The sequence below is a fragment of the Anneissia japonica genome, unplaced genomic scaffold (genome assembly GCF_011630105.1).
Source record: "Anneissia japonica isolate Jap-2015-1 unplaced genomic scaffold, ASM1163010v1 scaffold9_len2422644_cov172, whole genome shotgun sequence".
In the NCBI taxonomy this organism is placed as follows: domain Eukaryota; kingdom Metazoa; phylum Echinodermata; class Crinoidea; order Comatulida; family Comatulidae; genus Anneissia; species Anneissia japonica.
The window spans coordinates 1,456,746-1,471,996 of record NW_022758107.1 but is presented as its reverse complement, the minus strand read 5'-3'; the positions used below and the strand labels follow the sequence as shown (position 1 = coordinate 1,471,996).

Genomic DNA, 15,251 nt, shown 5'->3' with positions numbered 1-15,251 from the left:
CAAATAAAATCACACTTTGTTACAGTAACGTAACATACTAGTTTCAATGCACTGCGAATAACAGACATTTTTATAGATACAGCTTGTTTCCTCAAGATGTCTTTAGACATTATCTCTTTCATGCAAGATGATTTCTTTAAATGCAGTTGGTATTGTTACACCAATCTGAAAACAATTCTTATTTCTGATTGGATGTTGCTTTCCTATCCATACATATAGAACATTGAATCAGAATTGGTGTAAGAATGGTGTAACAATAGCCAAAAGTATTTGGAGATCCTGTGTTGTCATTTTATGTGCTGAGGATGAGGGCATACTGAATCATTGATTACTAATATAAAAAAATGTAACCTTTAATTAATTTTTCTCTTTTGCAGTGTATTCCATTTTGGCCAGTTGACCATTCAAACCATCGGAAACTTGTTGTGAAATTGAAGGGACACAAGCACTTCTCGGAACCATTCCTGTTCACAGACCCTCACACTACTGTGTTGAAGATGGATCAGGAGGTAAACCCACTGTTATTTTACTTTTATTTTGAAGTTTTTATTTCTTGTACATCCATAAACCAATTACAGGTTGTGATGTTCTATAAACTCAGAAAGCAGAATCACAGAGACTTAAAATTTAAAATTGGCGCTGGGTTAAGATCTTCAGTGCTTATGGTTTGGGTATCTAGAACCAAGTCTTCTTGGCTAAGAACTCAAAGCCAGAGGTTCAGTGTACACATCTGGCTTGTTTGGTCTGTTAAAATACCTAGTGCATCTTTCGATAGTATGGGTTACCACCGATGCTGCAGTTCGCTTCAACCCCTATTGTTGTTGAAGGATATTACCACTGAGCCTTTCAATGGCAGCAATGAATACTCACTATACCTTATGCAATTTATCATGATGACACTGCAAGTTATTGGTTAATTGGTTATCTTGGCTGAATCTTTATACTTTATACAAAGGTTATCTCAACCAGCCAGATATGTGATGGAACTGATTTTTCTAAGATGACATTTATATCTCAATGTTTTTAATTTCTACTATACTTCAACTCATGCAATCTATTGGTTTTCTTTCATAGGTCCCTAGGCCAGCAATATAGTAATGTGTATTCTTTATTCTCTCTATTCTTTATTGCAATTAGTTTACCTTTATACAACATAGTTCAAAGGGTCAGCAACTTAGTAACATACTGTAATAGTAACAAGTAATGTTAACCTTTTCCCTCACCTCACCCCTCCCCCACCCCTCCCAATTCAGACATCCCTAAAAAATAGAATTTTTCACAAAAGAGACAACCTTTTAAAGCCAAACTTTTTGTAGTGGCTGCTTATTCTCACCTATTCAGTTGTATATTTTTTCATGTTTTTGTGGAAATTTAGGTTATGTGATAATTTTAGCAAAGTACTTTTGGAAATTCATGCTTTATTTTGCTTTTAAATGTTGCAGTAGTATTCTTGGTTGTTCTGTAGGAATTTAATTATACCTTCAGTTTTCTTATGTTATTTTCTACTATCATAATGATATCCCTTTAAAACTGTATTTAAGAATGGTTTATAAGTAAATTAATTATTTTTATTACTATTACTATTGCTATTAATCCTACAAAAAGACAGGTGATCTGTCTTTCTTTAAAGCTGCTTTTGCCTTTATGTCTCCTCTTTTATTGTAAGCATTTTACAGACGTGTCTGTTTCTTGTTCCTTATTGTCTCTCATTTTGCTTTTCTACTTTATTTGGAATTTGTATTTTCTATTCATTGTATTTATTTTTATATTATTATTATGCTATTTATGAATAATTTTATTGTTGTATATAGGTCGGTGGAATAACAGCAGAGACGCAGCTGACTGAGACTGCTAGGGTAGTAGCTATACATGGCTTTAAGCAGGGTAATTTCACAGTTAAGCTAGTCAACACAACCGAATATGAAGTACAATACAACCAACAGTAAGTTCAAAATACATTGTTGTCAAGCTTATTATATTTTAATCTGTATACAGAGATATATTTTAATACTAAATAATCCTTCCAAATAATATATAATCATGAATTATTTTATAGGAATATATATTTTTAATTATGTTGAAATATATTTTATATATTATTTTTACAAACATTGTATTAGTAGCAAGCTTAAACAATACAAGATCGATTTATACAGATATTACATACTAATCCTATATATCTGGGAGGAGTTTATGAAAGCCCTGTAAATCCAAGTAAAAACATGAACCATGCATTAACAAGGTTTTTGTTAGGCAACAAAAAATATCAACACTCTCAAATTAACACCGTTATCATCATCATTTTTTTTTTTTTAATTAACATATGCTAATAAATGTATTTTTGTTGTTGTTGTTGTTTACAGAGGAGTGGCTGATGTATCACCTCTAGGCCCAGGTGAATGTATTCTGTACACCTGGCAGGTACCAACTAGAGACAGACAACTGGTGTTAAAGATTGCTGATAAAACAATCAAAAATGACCTTGTCAAGGTAGGCCTAGGCAACAGTGCCCACATAGCTTTCATCAATATTTGTGTAGTGGTACTCCTATGTCTGGCAAATGACCATCTAATACTGTAATTGTGTTAAAGTTAGGGAATTTTCAGCAGACAATGTAAACATTAACCTAAATCTTATTTCCCAACATGCATCTTGATAGCTCTGCCCAGTTGAGAAATTTGCAAATTTACTTGCATTATTTATTTTTAAAAAGTTTCTTACGTTCATCAAGAAAATGGATAATAGGTTTACGTTAGTGTTAAAATGTTGTCCGCCAGAAATTCCTACAATATGATTTGCAGTTCTCAGATTATATCAGGAGCTCTGTAGGTCACATGGCCATATTTTCATGATGATTCAATTGATGTAGAATTACCGTGGTTCCTGTGGTAAAGCCCACCACACTTGACCACAAAATTGGGTCGATTTTTTTTGTTTTTTTGTGGGGGCTTATATCCGAGGAATCTCTCTCAATCAAAATGCAGTTTTTTCTGCACTGCAGGCCTAATTCAAAGCCAATATTTGATTTTTAATATTTAGAGTTTGTGAAAGTCAGCTGAGCTACTCATTCATATCATACACTGGGCTTTGCCAAAGGAAAGGCTGATACTTAAAATTGGGTGTAAAGTAGGGGGTGGTCTTATACCCGAGGAACAGTGGCGGCTCTAGGATATATTTTCTGGGGGGGGGGGCTAAGTTGTCCGACAGGGGAGACTTGAGCTCGTAGGCTCGAGCTGGGAGAAGGGGTTGAGAGAGGGTTCCCCCTCCCAAATGAGATTTTTTTTAAAGAATATCAACCTCTAGATGGCCGAAAATGGCACTCTCAGACTGTGACAGACATGTGTTGGCTTGGTGTGGGCCTATTTTGATATGTTTTATGGTCTGACTGCCCAACGAGCTCTGTCCGGCGGGGGGGGGGGTTGACCTGTCCGGTGGATGAGCATAAGCCCCACCCCGCTGGCGCCGCCACTGCCGAGGAACTATGGAACATTAAACTTTCTGAAAACATAGAAAACTGCTTTGAACTTATAATTTATGTGTCTTGCAATTGGTTATAATATTAGGATGGTATCGGAGAGATTATTCGACCGAAGGAGCGAATTTATTGGGTGTCGTTCCTTGATGGCAGGCAACGCATACTTCTGTTTACTAAGGATCTTGTCATTGCTACAAAAGCTCAACAGGTAAAAAAAAAATTAACTTTGTTGCTCATCTTCTCAATAACTTATTCCTCCCATTCTGTACTCACTCATCCTCACAAACCTATTCACTCTCTTTCTCTTCTCTGTTTGGTCTCCTGCACTCATCGCATCCTCGCTCATTTCTGAACTCATTCCCTTCCTCTTTACATAGCATCTGATTATTTGATTTTTTTTAGGCTGGTGAGCTGGAACAAGTTAATATGGAATTGAATCTCAGCTTGGAGGGAGTAGGACTTTCAATGGTGAACAATTACACTCGCACTGAAGTGGCTTACGTTGGACTGACAAGGTTGTGTATCAATTTTTCTTACATAGTAGAACCGCTATCAAGGGGTAATCTTCAGGACCAAAAAAAGTGTCACCTTAATAGGGGTGTCCCCTGAATAGGCATTGGCCGTAGTGTTAAATGATACTTTCCCTCATTTTGTGGCTGAAAATAATGTCCCTTTTTTGGGTGTCCCAAATGAGGGGTTCTACTGCAGTAGAGGAAAGGATGGTTAAATTATATCATTCTAGACTATTATTTGATTATGTTATTCATAAACTGTAATTATTGTAACCAAAATTCACAGTGCTAATATGTTGGAATGAAAGTGTTAATACTGACTGTATTCGTAATGTAATGGTTAAATTTATAGTATTTCAAATGGCTCTACTTACATGGAAATATGTTGTGTCAATTTGGTTTTGGAAAAAAAATTTTACTAGCCGTTATTAATCCCTATTTAATCAATAATTAATCAATCATTCCATCAGCCAATCAGTCAATTTTTCAATCAATCATTCAATCAATCAATCAATCAGCAAACCAAGTCAACAATCAGTCAATTAGTCAATCAGTCAAATAATTAATCATACAATCATCCATTTAATCAATATGTCCATCAGTCAATCAATTAATAAAATTATTTTTATTTATTATAATGCTCAACCATTAGCTCTGGAATCATCTGGCAAGCTAAGCAGAGGCGTCGTTTCCGAGATATGCCCGGTGGCCAAGTAGCGCTTCTAGAGACTGAATATCAGAAATACGAACTTGAGCAGCAACAAGATAAAAATGCCCCACCTGCAGTGTATAAGGCCGGTAACATGGAGGTAATAATATTGTTTTTTGAAGATACAAGTTTAATATAAGATAAGTACATTCTCAACTTCAGTTGGTGAATTTTTCTCCATATTAAATATATAAAAATTCTGAGACAAATATGTTATTAACAGGAAAATATAAACAGTAGCATTGAAACATCATTAACATAAAGATGCCCAACACTGTTTGAAAAAATTGTCACTAATTTGATTCTTTGTTTACATTGCCAATTTTAAGAAACATTTATATCATGAAAGCTTTTTATTATTTGTAGATCGACTTTGAAAACTTGGTGATGTACAACCCAAAGCGACACCACATCAAACGAACCCACCATCCAGGGGTGTGGGCTCAAGTGAAGGTCTCCCCTCATCAGTTACAATTTCATCTCAAAACCCACCGCATTCAGATGGACAACCAGACCAAGACGCCGATTTTCCCAACGGTACTCGCCCCTGTTGCACCGCCAAAAAGTGTAGCAACTGAAAACGGTTAGTATCTGCTTGTTCTTAAGTTTTATCCTTTACCTGTGATTTTCGACATTTGAAGAAGAATCAATATATTTTGAAATATTTATTTATCATTTCCAATCAAGTCACAAAATAGATATATATAGGTATAATTGAAATCTTTTATAAGTTTGGCACTTATTTATTATAGTATTCATAATATTTATTTTGTTTACAGCACTGAAACCAATGATTGAAGTGAGTTTGTTGATGGGGTATGCTGAGCATAGCAATGTCCAGCAGATCAAACTCTTCCAAGTCTTGATTCAGGAGATGCATGTGAAGTTGGATCAGGGCTTCCTTAGTAATTTTATAAACTACCTGCAACCTGAGACAGAAATCGAAGGAAAGGAAGTAAGATTGCTAAACTATTGAAATAAAACATTATTTTATGATAGTCAAGTACAAGGTGTGGAAATTCAAGAATGCACAGTGAAGTATCTAAAAGTCTTGATGAGATTAACTTTATTTAATATGCCAAAAATCTTCTTAAGACTTGGTTATTTTGAACGACGCTTCAAGTTCTACAGCCAACCACAGCTTACGTTGGAGTTAACAAAGCACTATTCAAATCAAGCCGTCAAGCAGTTGTATGTGTTGGTACTAGGCCTAGATGTGATCGGCAATCCGTTTGGCTTTGTACAGGGCATGGGTGCTGGAATCAAGGACTTGTTCTATGAACCATATCAGGTAGAAATGTGTGGCAATTATCTTAGAATTATAATATTTATCAAAGTAGTGGATTTGGTGTGGTTTCTTTGGTGCGGAACACAACAAGGATGGCCCACAAAGTCTAAAGTCTTATTTTTAGCAGGGTCCTTCTTATGGGTGCAATATACTGCCAGGAGACCATCCCCTACTCTTTTCCTAAAAGTGTACTGCATTCTGTAACACATACATGGGCCATAATGCATATGGGACCAATGTGTTAAACGTCTCAAAAGACGTTGGCTATTGGAACTTACATTTCAGCCAACCAACTGATACACAAAAAGAATTATTCTTTATAAATTACTCACCTACCGTAAAACCTTGAAGCCCAGTGGGCTTAATCTCGAGATGAAGCCCATCACGAATTGAAGCCACCTCTCAAGTTTGCAAAATTAACCTCGAAAAAAGGCCCATGGGCTTCTTTTCAAGATAGCATAGGCTTCTTCTCGAGATGGTACAGTACATACACTGTACATGAATTTTAGAAGACAAAATAAATTAAATATAAGCTTGGTTTATAAAGTAGTTTAGGTGATTTAATGCCAGTTAAATATACTCCATGATACAGATTGATGATACAGTGGTCTTATTAATTGTTTTAAAGTACAAATTCACTTAATTTACAGCACTCATTTTGAAAAGAAGCCCCCCTCTTTGCTTTGCAAAAGTAGCCTCGAAAAGAAGCCCATCTCGTAAATAAGCCCGTCTCAAGAAAATGTCATCAAATGTTTGATAAAAAAAGAAGCCCAGGGCTTCAATTTGAGGTATTACGGTAGGCCCTCACATGCTCATAGAATATATTTAACACATATTTTAAGAACAGCTAAACACACCAAACCACTGCAACATAGTTGATGGTTTCATTACATTAGAATGGTTTATTTCGCTAGGGTGCTGTTCAAGGCCCTGAAGAGTTTGCTGAAGGTGTGGCCCTGGGCATGAGGAGCCTGTTTGGTCATGCTGTTGGTAAGTGTATTATTTTTATTTTTTTCTCGAGCTTCTTCAGCTCATGTCAAACACTGATATTTGTATCTCAAATTCTGAATGTCATCATGAGTTTTATTGGAGTTGCTTTAGTAAAAGAAAATGTCTATTTTGTGAATCCATACTTGAAAAATCAACTCGGCCTAATATATTGCCATTTCTTTATGAAGTAGGAACACCCCTAAAAAATTGATAAAACAGTCACTCCCAATACACTGTTCAGCAGGCAATACGCATAAGAATGAGTTAGAGAGCCAAAGTGAATTTTTGATTTGCACTGCTTATATACCACTTTATTCTCAGTTTTAATATTACTATTACAAATTATTGGTGTCGGGGCGTAAAAAATACAGGTGTTTTCTAGCCAGAGATGGTGGCGGGCCGCACACATTGGACTTTTAATTAATTTTTTCGGGCCTTAATAAAATCAATGATGGTCTGCGGGCCACACTCTGCCCACCGTGCTGTTCAGTATTCATGAATTGTTCCAAATTCTTCAACATGTTCTTCTTTAAACTTGTCAACTCTTATTTAGGTGGAGCTGCTGGGGCAGTATCCCGTATCACTGGTACGCTAGGTAAGGGGCTAGCAGCCCTGACCATGGATGATGACTATAAGAGGAAAAGACAACAAGCTATAAATAGGCAGCCTAAAACCCTCCAAGAAGGATTTGCCAGAGGTGGCAAAGGACTTGTTATGGTAAGTATTTGTTTGAATTACACAATGATTGTATTTTAATTAATATTTTTGTCTTCGTGACCATTGTGATTGTGTGCTTGATGACTAGGTTTATTAATGGTAATATCTATGATTGAGATAATTACCTGGCTGATCAAATATATGTTTCTCTTTTGCAACCCCGCCCCCCCCCAAAAAACGAATAAAAACGTCCCTTCCTTGCACCGTATATAATGGATATGCATTTAGATAAAGCCAGTAAATGTGTGTTATTCTGCGAAAAAAAATGCATGCTAGCCCAGCATGCAATCACAAGTTTAATACACATACTATAATTGTTAGAGATTATATTTTTTACTTCTGCTAATGTGTGGTAAAGATAAAAAATTTTCTTTTTATTTACTTTACCAGGGATTTGTGGAAGGCGTCAGTGGTGTTGTCACAAAGCCAGTGCAAGGTAAAGTTTAAAAACTCATTCAATCATCTTACTAATTGCAGAGTGTATTTAAGAGTATAACTAGTATTGGTGGTACAGTACTTTAATATATTGACTTTATAAATTTTATAATTCGTTTTGGTCTTCAGGTGTCAAGAAGGAAGGGGCCAAGGGTTTCTTCAAAGGCATGGGTAAAGGTCTGGCGGGAATAGTAGCCAAACCCACCGGCGGTGTAATTGATTTTGCCAGTAGTACATTTGAAGGAATTCGCAGGTGAGATCAACAAATATATATTTTGTTTCTTAAGCTATTGTGTTTTGTATTACTATTAGTGTTGTATACTGTATAGTGTATACATGCAGCTGTAGATTAGGAGGGAATGTTGGGTGCCGTTTCGTCCAGCTCCATTGAACTTCTTCAGACACCTGACCCATTGGGTTGGTCAAATGTCAGGTGGGTTGGGAAATGATTAATATTTATATTATTGTTATCATCACAGTCAACACCATCATCACCAACATAATCACCACCATCATCATCATCATCACCATCATCTTCAACGTTGAATGCCCGAAGGACTAATAGAGCAATCACACCATATAGCCATGCTAATCACCACATGTGCATCCTCATTCCCTTTTTACAACTGCTGATATAGGTATTTTGTTGAATGAGAGATGCAAACAATTTAAAAAATTTCAATTTTATTATGTGAATATTCACAGAGCAACAGAGGTTTCTACGGAGGTGAAGAAGTTACGTCCCGCTCGTTTCCTACACCCTGATCATGTGGTGCGGCCGTATGTATTATATGAGGCCACGGGTAATTGTTTACTGCAAGAGATAGACAAGGGCAAGTTTGCTTTGACTGATGACTATGTTGATCATCTGCAGGTGATGAAAGATTGCATTATGCTCCTTACTGACAGGTAAGACCCTTGTATGGTAATCATACTCCCTTATAAGCCAAACTTGCTCCCTTATGTGGCAATCATACTTCCTTATATGGCAATCATACTTCCATATATGGCAATCATGCTATGTTTTTGAGGTTTTATTTTTCACTGATGACTGAATACAGAGGGAACTGTTACAAAATGCACTTATCCACCAACCTAAATAATATGCATTTGTTATAACAATGTAACTAAAAGTGTAACTTAGTTTTTTGCAGATGTTAACATTTTGCCAGATGATACATAGTTTATGAAAATAATACAGACAAAATATTAAAAGATATATGTGTTTAACTGAAAATTTAATTATTGATTTCCTCCAAATGTTAACTTGCGACTATGTCTAGGTTTCTGATCACATTTTACCATCATGCTTCTCTTTTTTTGATAAGTAATTTTTTTTCAATTTATTTCAGGAGAATTATATACATTGTTAAACAGGATGTTCTTGGAGGCTGGAACGTTGCATGGCATCACACATGGAAGGAATTGAAGGAGCCACCGGTACTTATGGAAAAAGGAATCCAGGTTATACCAAAGGTAAATACACCATACAAGACCGCTTTCTGTGCTCGTGTAGAAGCTTGTGGTATAATGTGTAAGGCGTCGGGCTTTTAATCGGAAGGTCAGGGGCCCCGACACCAGTGCTTGTCACATTGCTGGTGTCCTTGGGCCTCACACCACCCAGGAGTAAAAATGGGTACCTGGTAGGAGGTGAATGATTCGGAATGATATTGGTAGTGCTAATTACGCACCTAACTAGGAATACTCCCTGTGAGTGGAGGTGGTTGCATGCTGTGTATGATTGATTAATCCAATGACGAGGGAAATATGCGCTTTAAGCAGTTCTTCCATAATGTGCACTATATAAATTTTATAAAATAAATAAATTTTAGTGTCCTTTTAATGTCTGTGTGCAGAATGCCTTTATAAATCTATAATTATTGGCAAAAATAATCTTTTGGTACTTAGTGGAATTTAAAATGTTTTGGTTTAAATGTTAGGAACAAGAACAGCCTGTGAAACGAGGACCTCTGGGACGCCCTCTAAAAATTGCAAACTTGATGAAAGGCAAAGGACCACAAGGCAAGATTGTGCTTATAAATAACAGAGATGTTGGACGGGTAAGTCTTCTAAATGAATTAAAATTGTCTTACAATTTCAACTAAAAATAAAATTAACTGCACACAGGAGCATCCCTCTTATGCCAAATGTCAAAAACAATCTGGTGGAACAGGTTTCCCTAGTTTATAGAGCTTTGTATACCTATGATACTATAGTACACCTTGATAACATCAAGCTTATAAACCTGCATTATCTATGGAATCAACAAGAAGTTTTTAAATCAATTGTGCAGGATGGTACAGCTATCATAAAATGTAGTGTGTACCATGGATACCATTGGTTTTCAAGCTTGGGTGTTGATTTGATACCTGTACCAATGGTAACCGTTGGTTTAAAATAGTAGTACCATTGGTATAATACCATGGATACCATTGTAAACCAATGGTACTGTTAAGTACTTATGATACCGATGGTACCATTGTAAACCAATGGTAATCATGGTAAATCATTCATAGAAATACTAATTGACAATTTTTATTTCTAATTTGTTATATTTTTCATCATGAAACATATTTTTTAACATTTTTTAATTCATTTCTTATATACACTACAATATTTTACGTCTCTGTCTGGGCTCATTTCATATTATTTTACAATTTTTACTAATTTTAAGGACGGGTTTTACTTTATTATCCTATTGTATTTCATTTTATTTAACATTTATTACTTGCATTTCTGTGCAATTTATGTAAGGTTTTGCCTTGTCTTTTTTTTTTGTCTATTTTTTATAACTATTTTAATGTATTTGAATAAACAAAATTTAATTACTAATGGACTCATAACTATACAACCTTTGTAAGGTTCTAATGAGCTCCAATTTCATCAAGTATTATTAACATGTATTTTATCTATTATTTTTGTTTTCTTTATGATGAAATGAATAAAGATTGAATTGAACTTTCATAAAGTGGAATACATCTTACAAAAGAAAAAAAAAGACATGAGTATACTTACATAAAAATGAACACAAATCACAATTTAATGCATATCTATGTATTTTTTGTTTTGTTTTCAGCGATTTGCTTCCAAGATGCAAGAAACGTATGCAAAGGCCCTGAAAATTATCCAGTGAATAGAGGCATCAAAATTTGTATAAAACACCTGAAAACCTGAATTACAAGGTTTTTTTTATGTGTCATGGAAGCGGAGAGGTTATTACCAAGATGGCAATGCCAGCTCCATGCTATATAAACATTGAGAGTTTATCTGATCTAATTATTTTGGGGACTTCTTTCAGCTACAATTTTATTTTGACAAATTAGTTTGTATCACATTGTAAATGAAATACTGCAATTAGCAGCTTCAGTAAAGAAGTGATGATCAATATTTTTCCTAAGAAAAACTTGAATTAGTTTAACAAATTGTTACTAGAATATTTCATTTGTACCATGCTTAGACAACCAACATATTTGGTGCTTTTTTGTATATTTTATTAATGATATAATTATAATTTTTTTTGATTTATGATGTTTAAATTTGTTTATTAATTTGAAATATATTGCGAGAGCAGTACTAGTGTATACAAAACTTTCCCAAAAAGCCAAATATATCAAGAAAATGATTTATTATTATTGTTATTTTAATTATAATTTTATAGTTAATAGTATTATCATTATTGATAGTAGGATATTTGTTGCTCTATGTGCACGTGTAGTCAGGTATCTAATTTCTTGTTAAACATTTTGTATGACTACAACATAAAATATTTTCTTGTTTTTTTTTAACAAATACAAAAAACAACCACCATTACTATTGATCAGGATTTAAAGTATATTGAAAATTATTACATCAACTGTGAATGGAGCATGGCAATGCTAAATAATTAATATTAGTTAATTGATAATTTCTCTGGTAGTTAATAATACATATGATTGTGTAATTGAAATATAAATAATGCATTTTCTATAGTTCTCTATCATGAAGATAAGAAGAAAAGACTTCATTAAATATGATAATTTAATAATTAGGCCAAAAGAAAAATGTTTGTTTGCCCTCCTCCACCTGCTCCTAACTCACTGAAAAAATAGGGCAGATAAACAAAAAAACTTTAAAAAAAATGTGAGTGAATTTATCTTTTTTTTGCCAGATGCCCTACGAATTAGTCTAAAGTTGTTGTCTGATGTAAAATATTGCCATTCTAGGCGTTTGTGGGTTATTTTTATTCCATCTGATTAGTATTCAAAAATAATTAATAAATTTAAAAAAACTCCACCCCCATTTATCATTTTTTAACAAAGAAGGGCAAACAAACAATTTATTTTATTTGGCCTTACGTTAAGCGTGTTGCTAATTTCACATGTTAGTCTACCATGCATTTCACAATAAAACATGCTATCTTGAACCTTAACAAACGTGTAGACTGCTTTTTTGAGATGTTTTATTATTAATGCTATAAATTTTTATATTTACGTTTTTTAACTGTTACAATCAGGTTTATCCCCTGGACCCTCGCAATATGTGAGGAACACCCCAAAACCTATGGTAAAGAGATAAAGTTTTTCCTTTCTTTACCAAAGGTTCTGCTTCCATTCCAATTTTAGGCCCTTGATTGCCACATGCGACACTCCAGCAAACAAGTATTGGATCTGCCACTGACGGTGGGTTATGTCACTCAATATATTCTTAAAAAATGCAGTTTAAATTCCTAGTGATGACTAATCATTATCTCTAAAACAATAGAAAATTAAAAAAAATTTTTTTATAGAATAGCAGAATAATTACTGTGGCATTATTACTCAAAGAATACAAACTATGCTTATTTAGATTTTATGTGTTTTAAATATGTTAATTTGTATTTTCTAATTCGAATAGTGGTTTTAAAACATGCTCTTGCATAAGCCTACTAAATAAAGGACTTACTTTTTTGTTTTATGATTTTTTGTTCATTTCATTTACTGCAAATTAGGAATATTTTATTTGTAGATGTTTCTAACACAAGGGATTTATTTATTTTATTATTTCGTGACTGTTGACACAAGTAAGGGTATAGTGTCCTTGAAAGGGGTAATTAAAATTGTGTATCATACGATAGATTATGAATTATGATGGTAATTTAGGCTATTGAAAGTGTGGTGTATGTAAGTATATGCATTCTATAGAATATGATTTTTACGGATTTGACAATAGAAAATACAGTACAACCCCTCCTTTGGGACACTCCTATTAAGGGGAAGAATTTTTCTGCCATGAATTGAAGAAAAGCATCCAGTATCGTTTAACCGGATTCTATTGTACCGTAGAACCCCTTTGCGACACCTTTGACGATCTTCCTGAATGTGGGTTGGCCATGGGGTGTTAAAAGAAACACTTTTCTTCATTCGTGTCTGAAAAGTGAACCCCTTCGTAATAGCCTGTCTTTCTTTAAATGATCTACTGCATTTGTTTACATTATCGATTAATTCAAATACAGCACGCGAAGGACAGAAAGAAACATATTTGGCCAATCAGTGATAATAATTGACCAGTGTTGGTTGTTAATCGGGACGAAATGACAACTGAATAAAAGATTGCTTCTCGTAATTCGGATCCCAGGATTGAAACGCTATCAAACTAGGTGACATTTTAGCTCTTCTGATTACAATAAAATGGCAATAGAAGCGATAATATAGATAAATAATTCTACCTAGAGAAAACATATGTTTTCGGCCAAACTAACTAGCGATCGTTGTCGTATGAAAGTTCGTTACTTTATCACATTCAATACTGGTAACCTTGGTTGAAATTTAATTAGCCGTTTATTCAGCAGTCAAAAATGCAATCGCTGTTATACAACGAGTTTCAAACACGCATACAAAATAATATAATACCGTAAAACCTCGAATATAAGCCCGGCTTATTTTTCGGGATCCCTGGATGGCCTCTTTTCGAGATGAGCTTATTTTCGATATTACTTTTGCGAACTATAGAAAAAGGCTTCATTCAAAATGAATGGTATAAATTTTGGAATTTATTTTTCAACTATGAAATTTTGAAATTCTGTTTAATATTTTTCAATTTTAACCATGTTAATACAATGAAGTAATATTGATACGAGATTTACTTTTGCAACTGAAGAGGGTGATTCTCGAGATTTAGCCCATGAGATTCTATTCAGGTTTGACGGTATACTATTACGGTTTAAACTGCATCTAAGATTGATCAAATTCCGAAAGTAGGTCCACTCTACAAGTACATATGAATTTCATAGTATCTACAGAACATTTTACTTAAATAATAATATTTAACTTTTTTTAATTTATTTAACTTTTTTTTATTTCGATTCATAAAAATACAAAAAAAACCCATTGTGGCTCCAGAAATTTACCAAGAGGGGTCCGACAAAAAAAGGGGATCGAACCCGGCGGAATGAAAATCCGGAGGTGCAAGGGGGAACTCTCTTCCACTGATTGTACGTCCTGCTATCTTTCTCTCTTCTTTCAGAAACCTAACATTAAAATAGGCCTATCGATATTGCTTTGTTATTTATCGAAAGTAAATCTTTATTTGCCTATTATAAATCTGGTATTAATATTATTAATTTTATTTTTATTATTTTTACTTTTTTTCCTCCTTTAATTCTTTCGATTTACATAAAAAATGTGTCCTCAATGTGTCGTTAATGTGTCCTTTTAAAAATTATTTTTTATTTCAATAATTCTAATTATTTAATGTGGCGTCAATTTTCCTTTTATTTTTATTTCATTAATTATTATTTTTAATGTTTTCCTTATTCATTATTTTTTAAACTTTTTTTAGATTTTAAATTTTCTGATTTAATTAATTTGTTAATGTTAAAAATTGTTTATTCTTTTGTCTTTTATTGTACTATACTGAGGGTCCTAATTTATGAGCTCTGGCTGGATGGACCATCCTCACAATATATTGTTGAAATAAAAATAAATAAATAAATTAATGATCAATAGAAAGTTGTTATTGCTAAATATGGCCAATGTTTTTTTTTATTAAATTAGCGATTGTCAATCAAAATAACGTTACCTTGGATAGGCAAATTAATATTTTGGTCCGTGGCGTCAAACGACAGGTATTCTAGGCCTGTTCACTGGCGCCCCCCACCCCTTGCCCATT

The 15,251-nt window shown here is 33.9% G+C and overlaps 1 protein-coding gene across 1 annotated transcript in view; it reads left to right on the top strand.

The window, feature by feature from the left end:
• The window catches only part of LOC117125134 (vacuolar protein sorting-associated protein 13A-like), an 89,413-nt gene extending 77,161 nt beyond the window's left edge, over nt 1-12,252 (top strand). Inside the window, exons 56-72 of the mRNA XM_033271534.1 lie at nt 378-509; nt 1,812-1,942; nt 2,364-2,490; nt 3,564-3,683; nt 3,878-3,990; nt 4,640-4,796; nt 5,063-5,279; nt 5,476-5,651; nt 5,736-5,987; nt 6,899-6,974; nt 7,528-7,691; nt 8,082-8,127; nt 8,256-8,379; nt 8,832-9,035; nt 9,479-9,602; nt 10,067-10,186; nt 11,203-12,252. Of these exons, the coding sequence (XP_033127425.1) occupies nt 378-509; nt 1,812-1,942; nt 2,364-2,490; nt 3,564-3,683; nt 3,878-3,990; nt 4,640-4,796; nt 5,063-5,279; nt 5,476-5,651; nt 5,736-5,987; nt 6,899-6,974; nt 7,528-7,691; nt 8,082-8,127; nt 8,256-8,379; nt 8,832-9,035; nt 9,479-9,602; nt 10,067-10,186; nt 11,203-11,259 (2,340 nt within the window). The 3' untranslated portion in view covers nt 11,260-12,252. The remainder of the gene's footprint in view (nt 1-377; nt 510-1,811; nt 1,943-2,363; nt 2,491-3,563; nt 3,684-3,877; nt 3,991-4,639; nt 4,797-5,062; nt 5,280-5,475; nt 5,652-5,735; nt 5,988-6,898; nt 6,975-7,527; nt 7,692-8,081; nt 8,128-8,255; nt 8,380-8,831; nt 9,036-9,478; nt 9,603-10,066; nt 10,187-11,202) is intronic.
• The last annotated feature ends 2,999 nt before the right edge of the window (nt 12,253-15,251 follow it).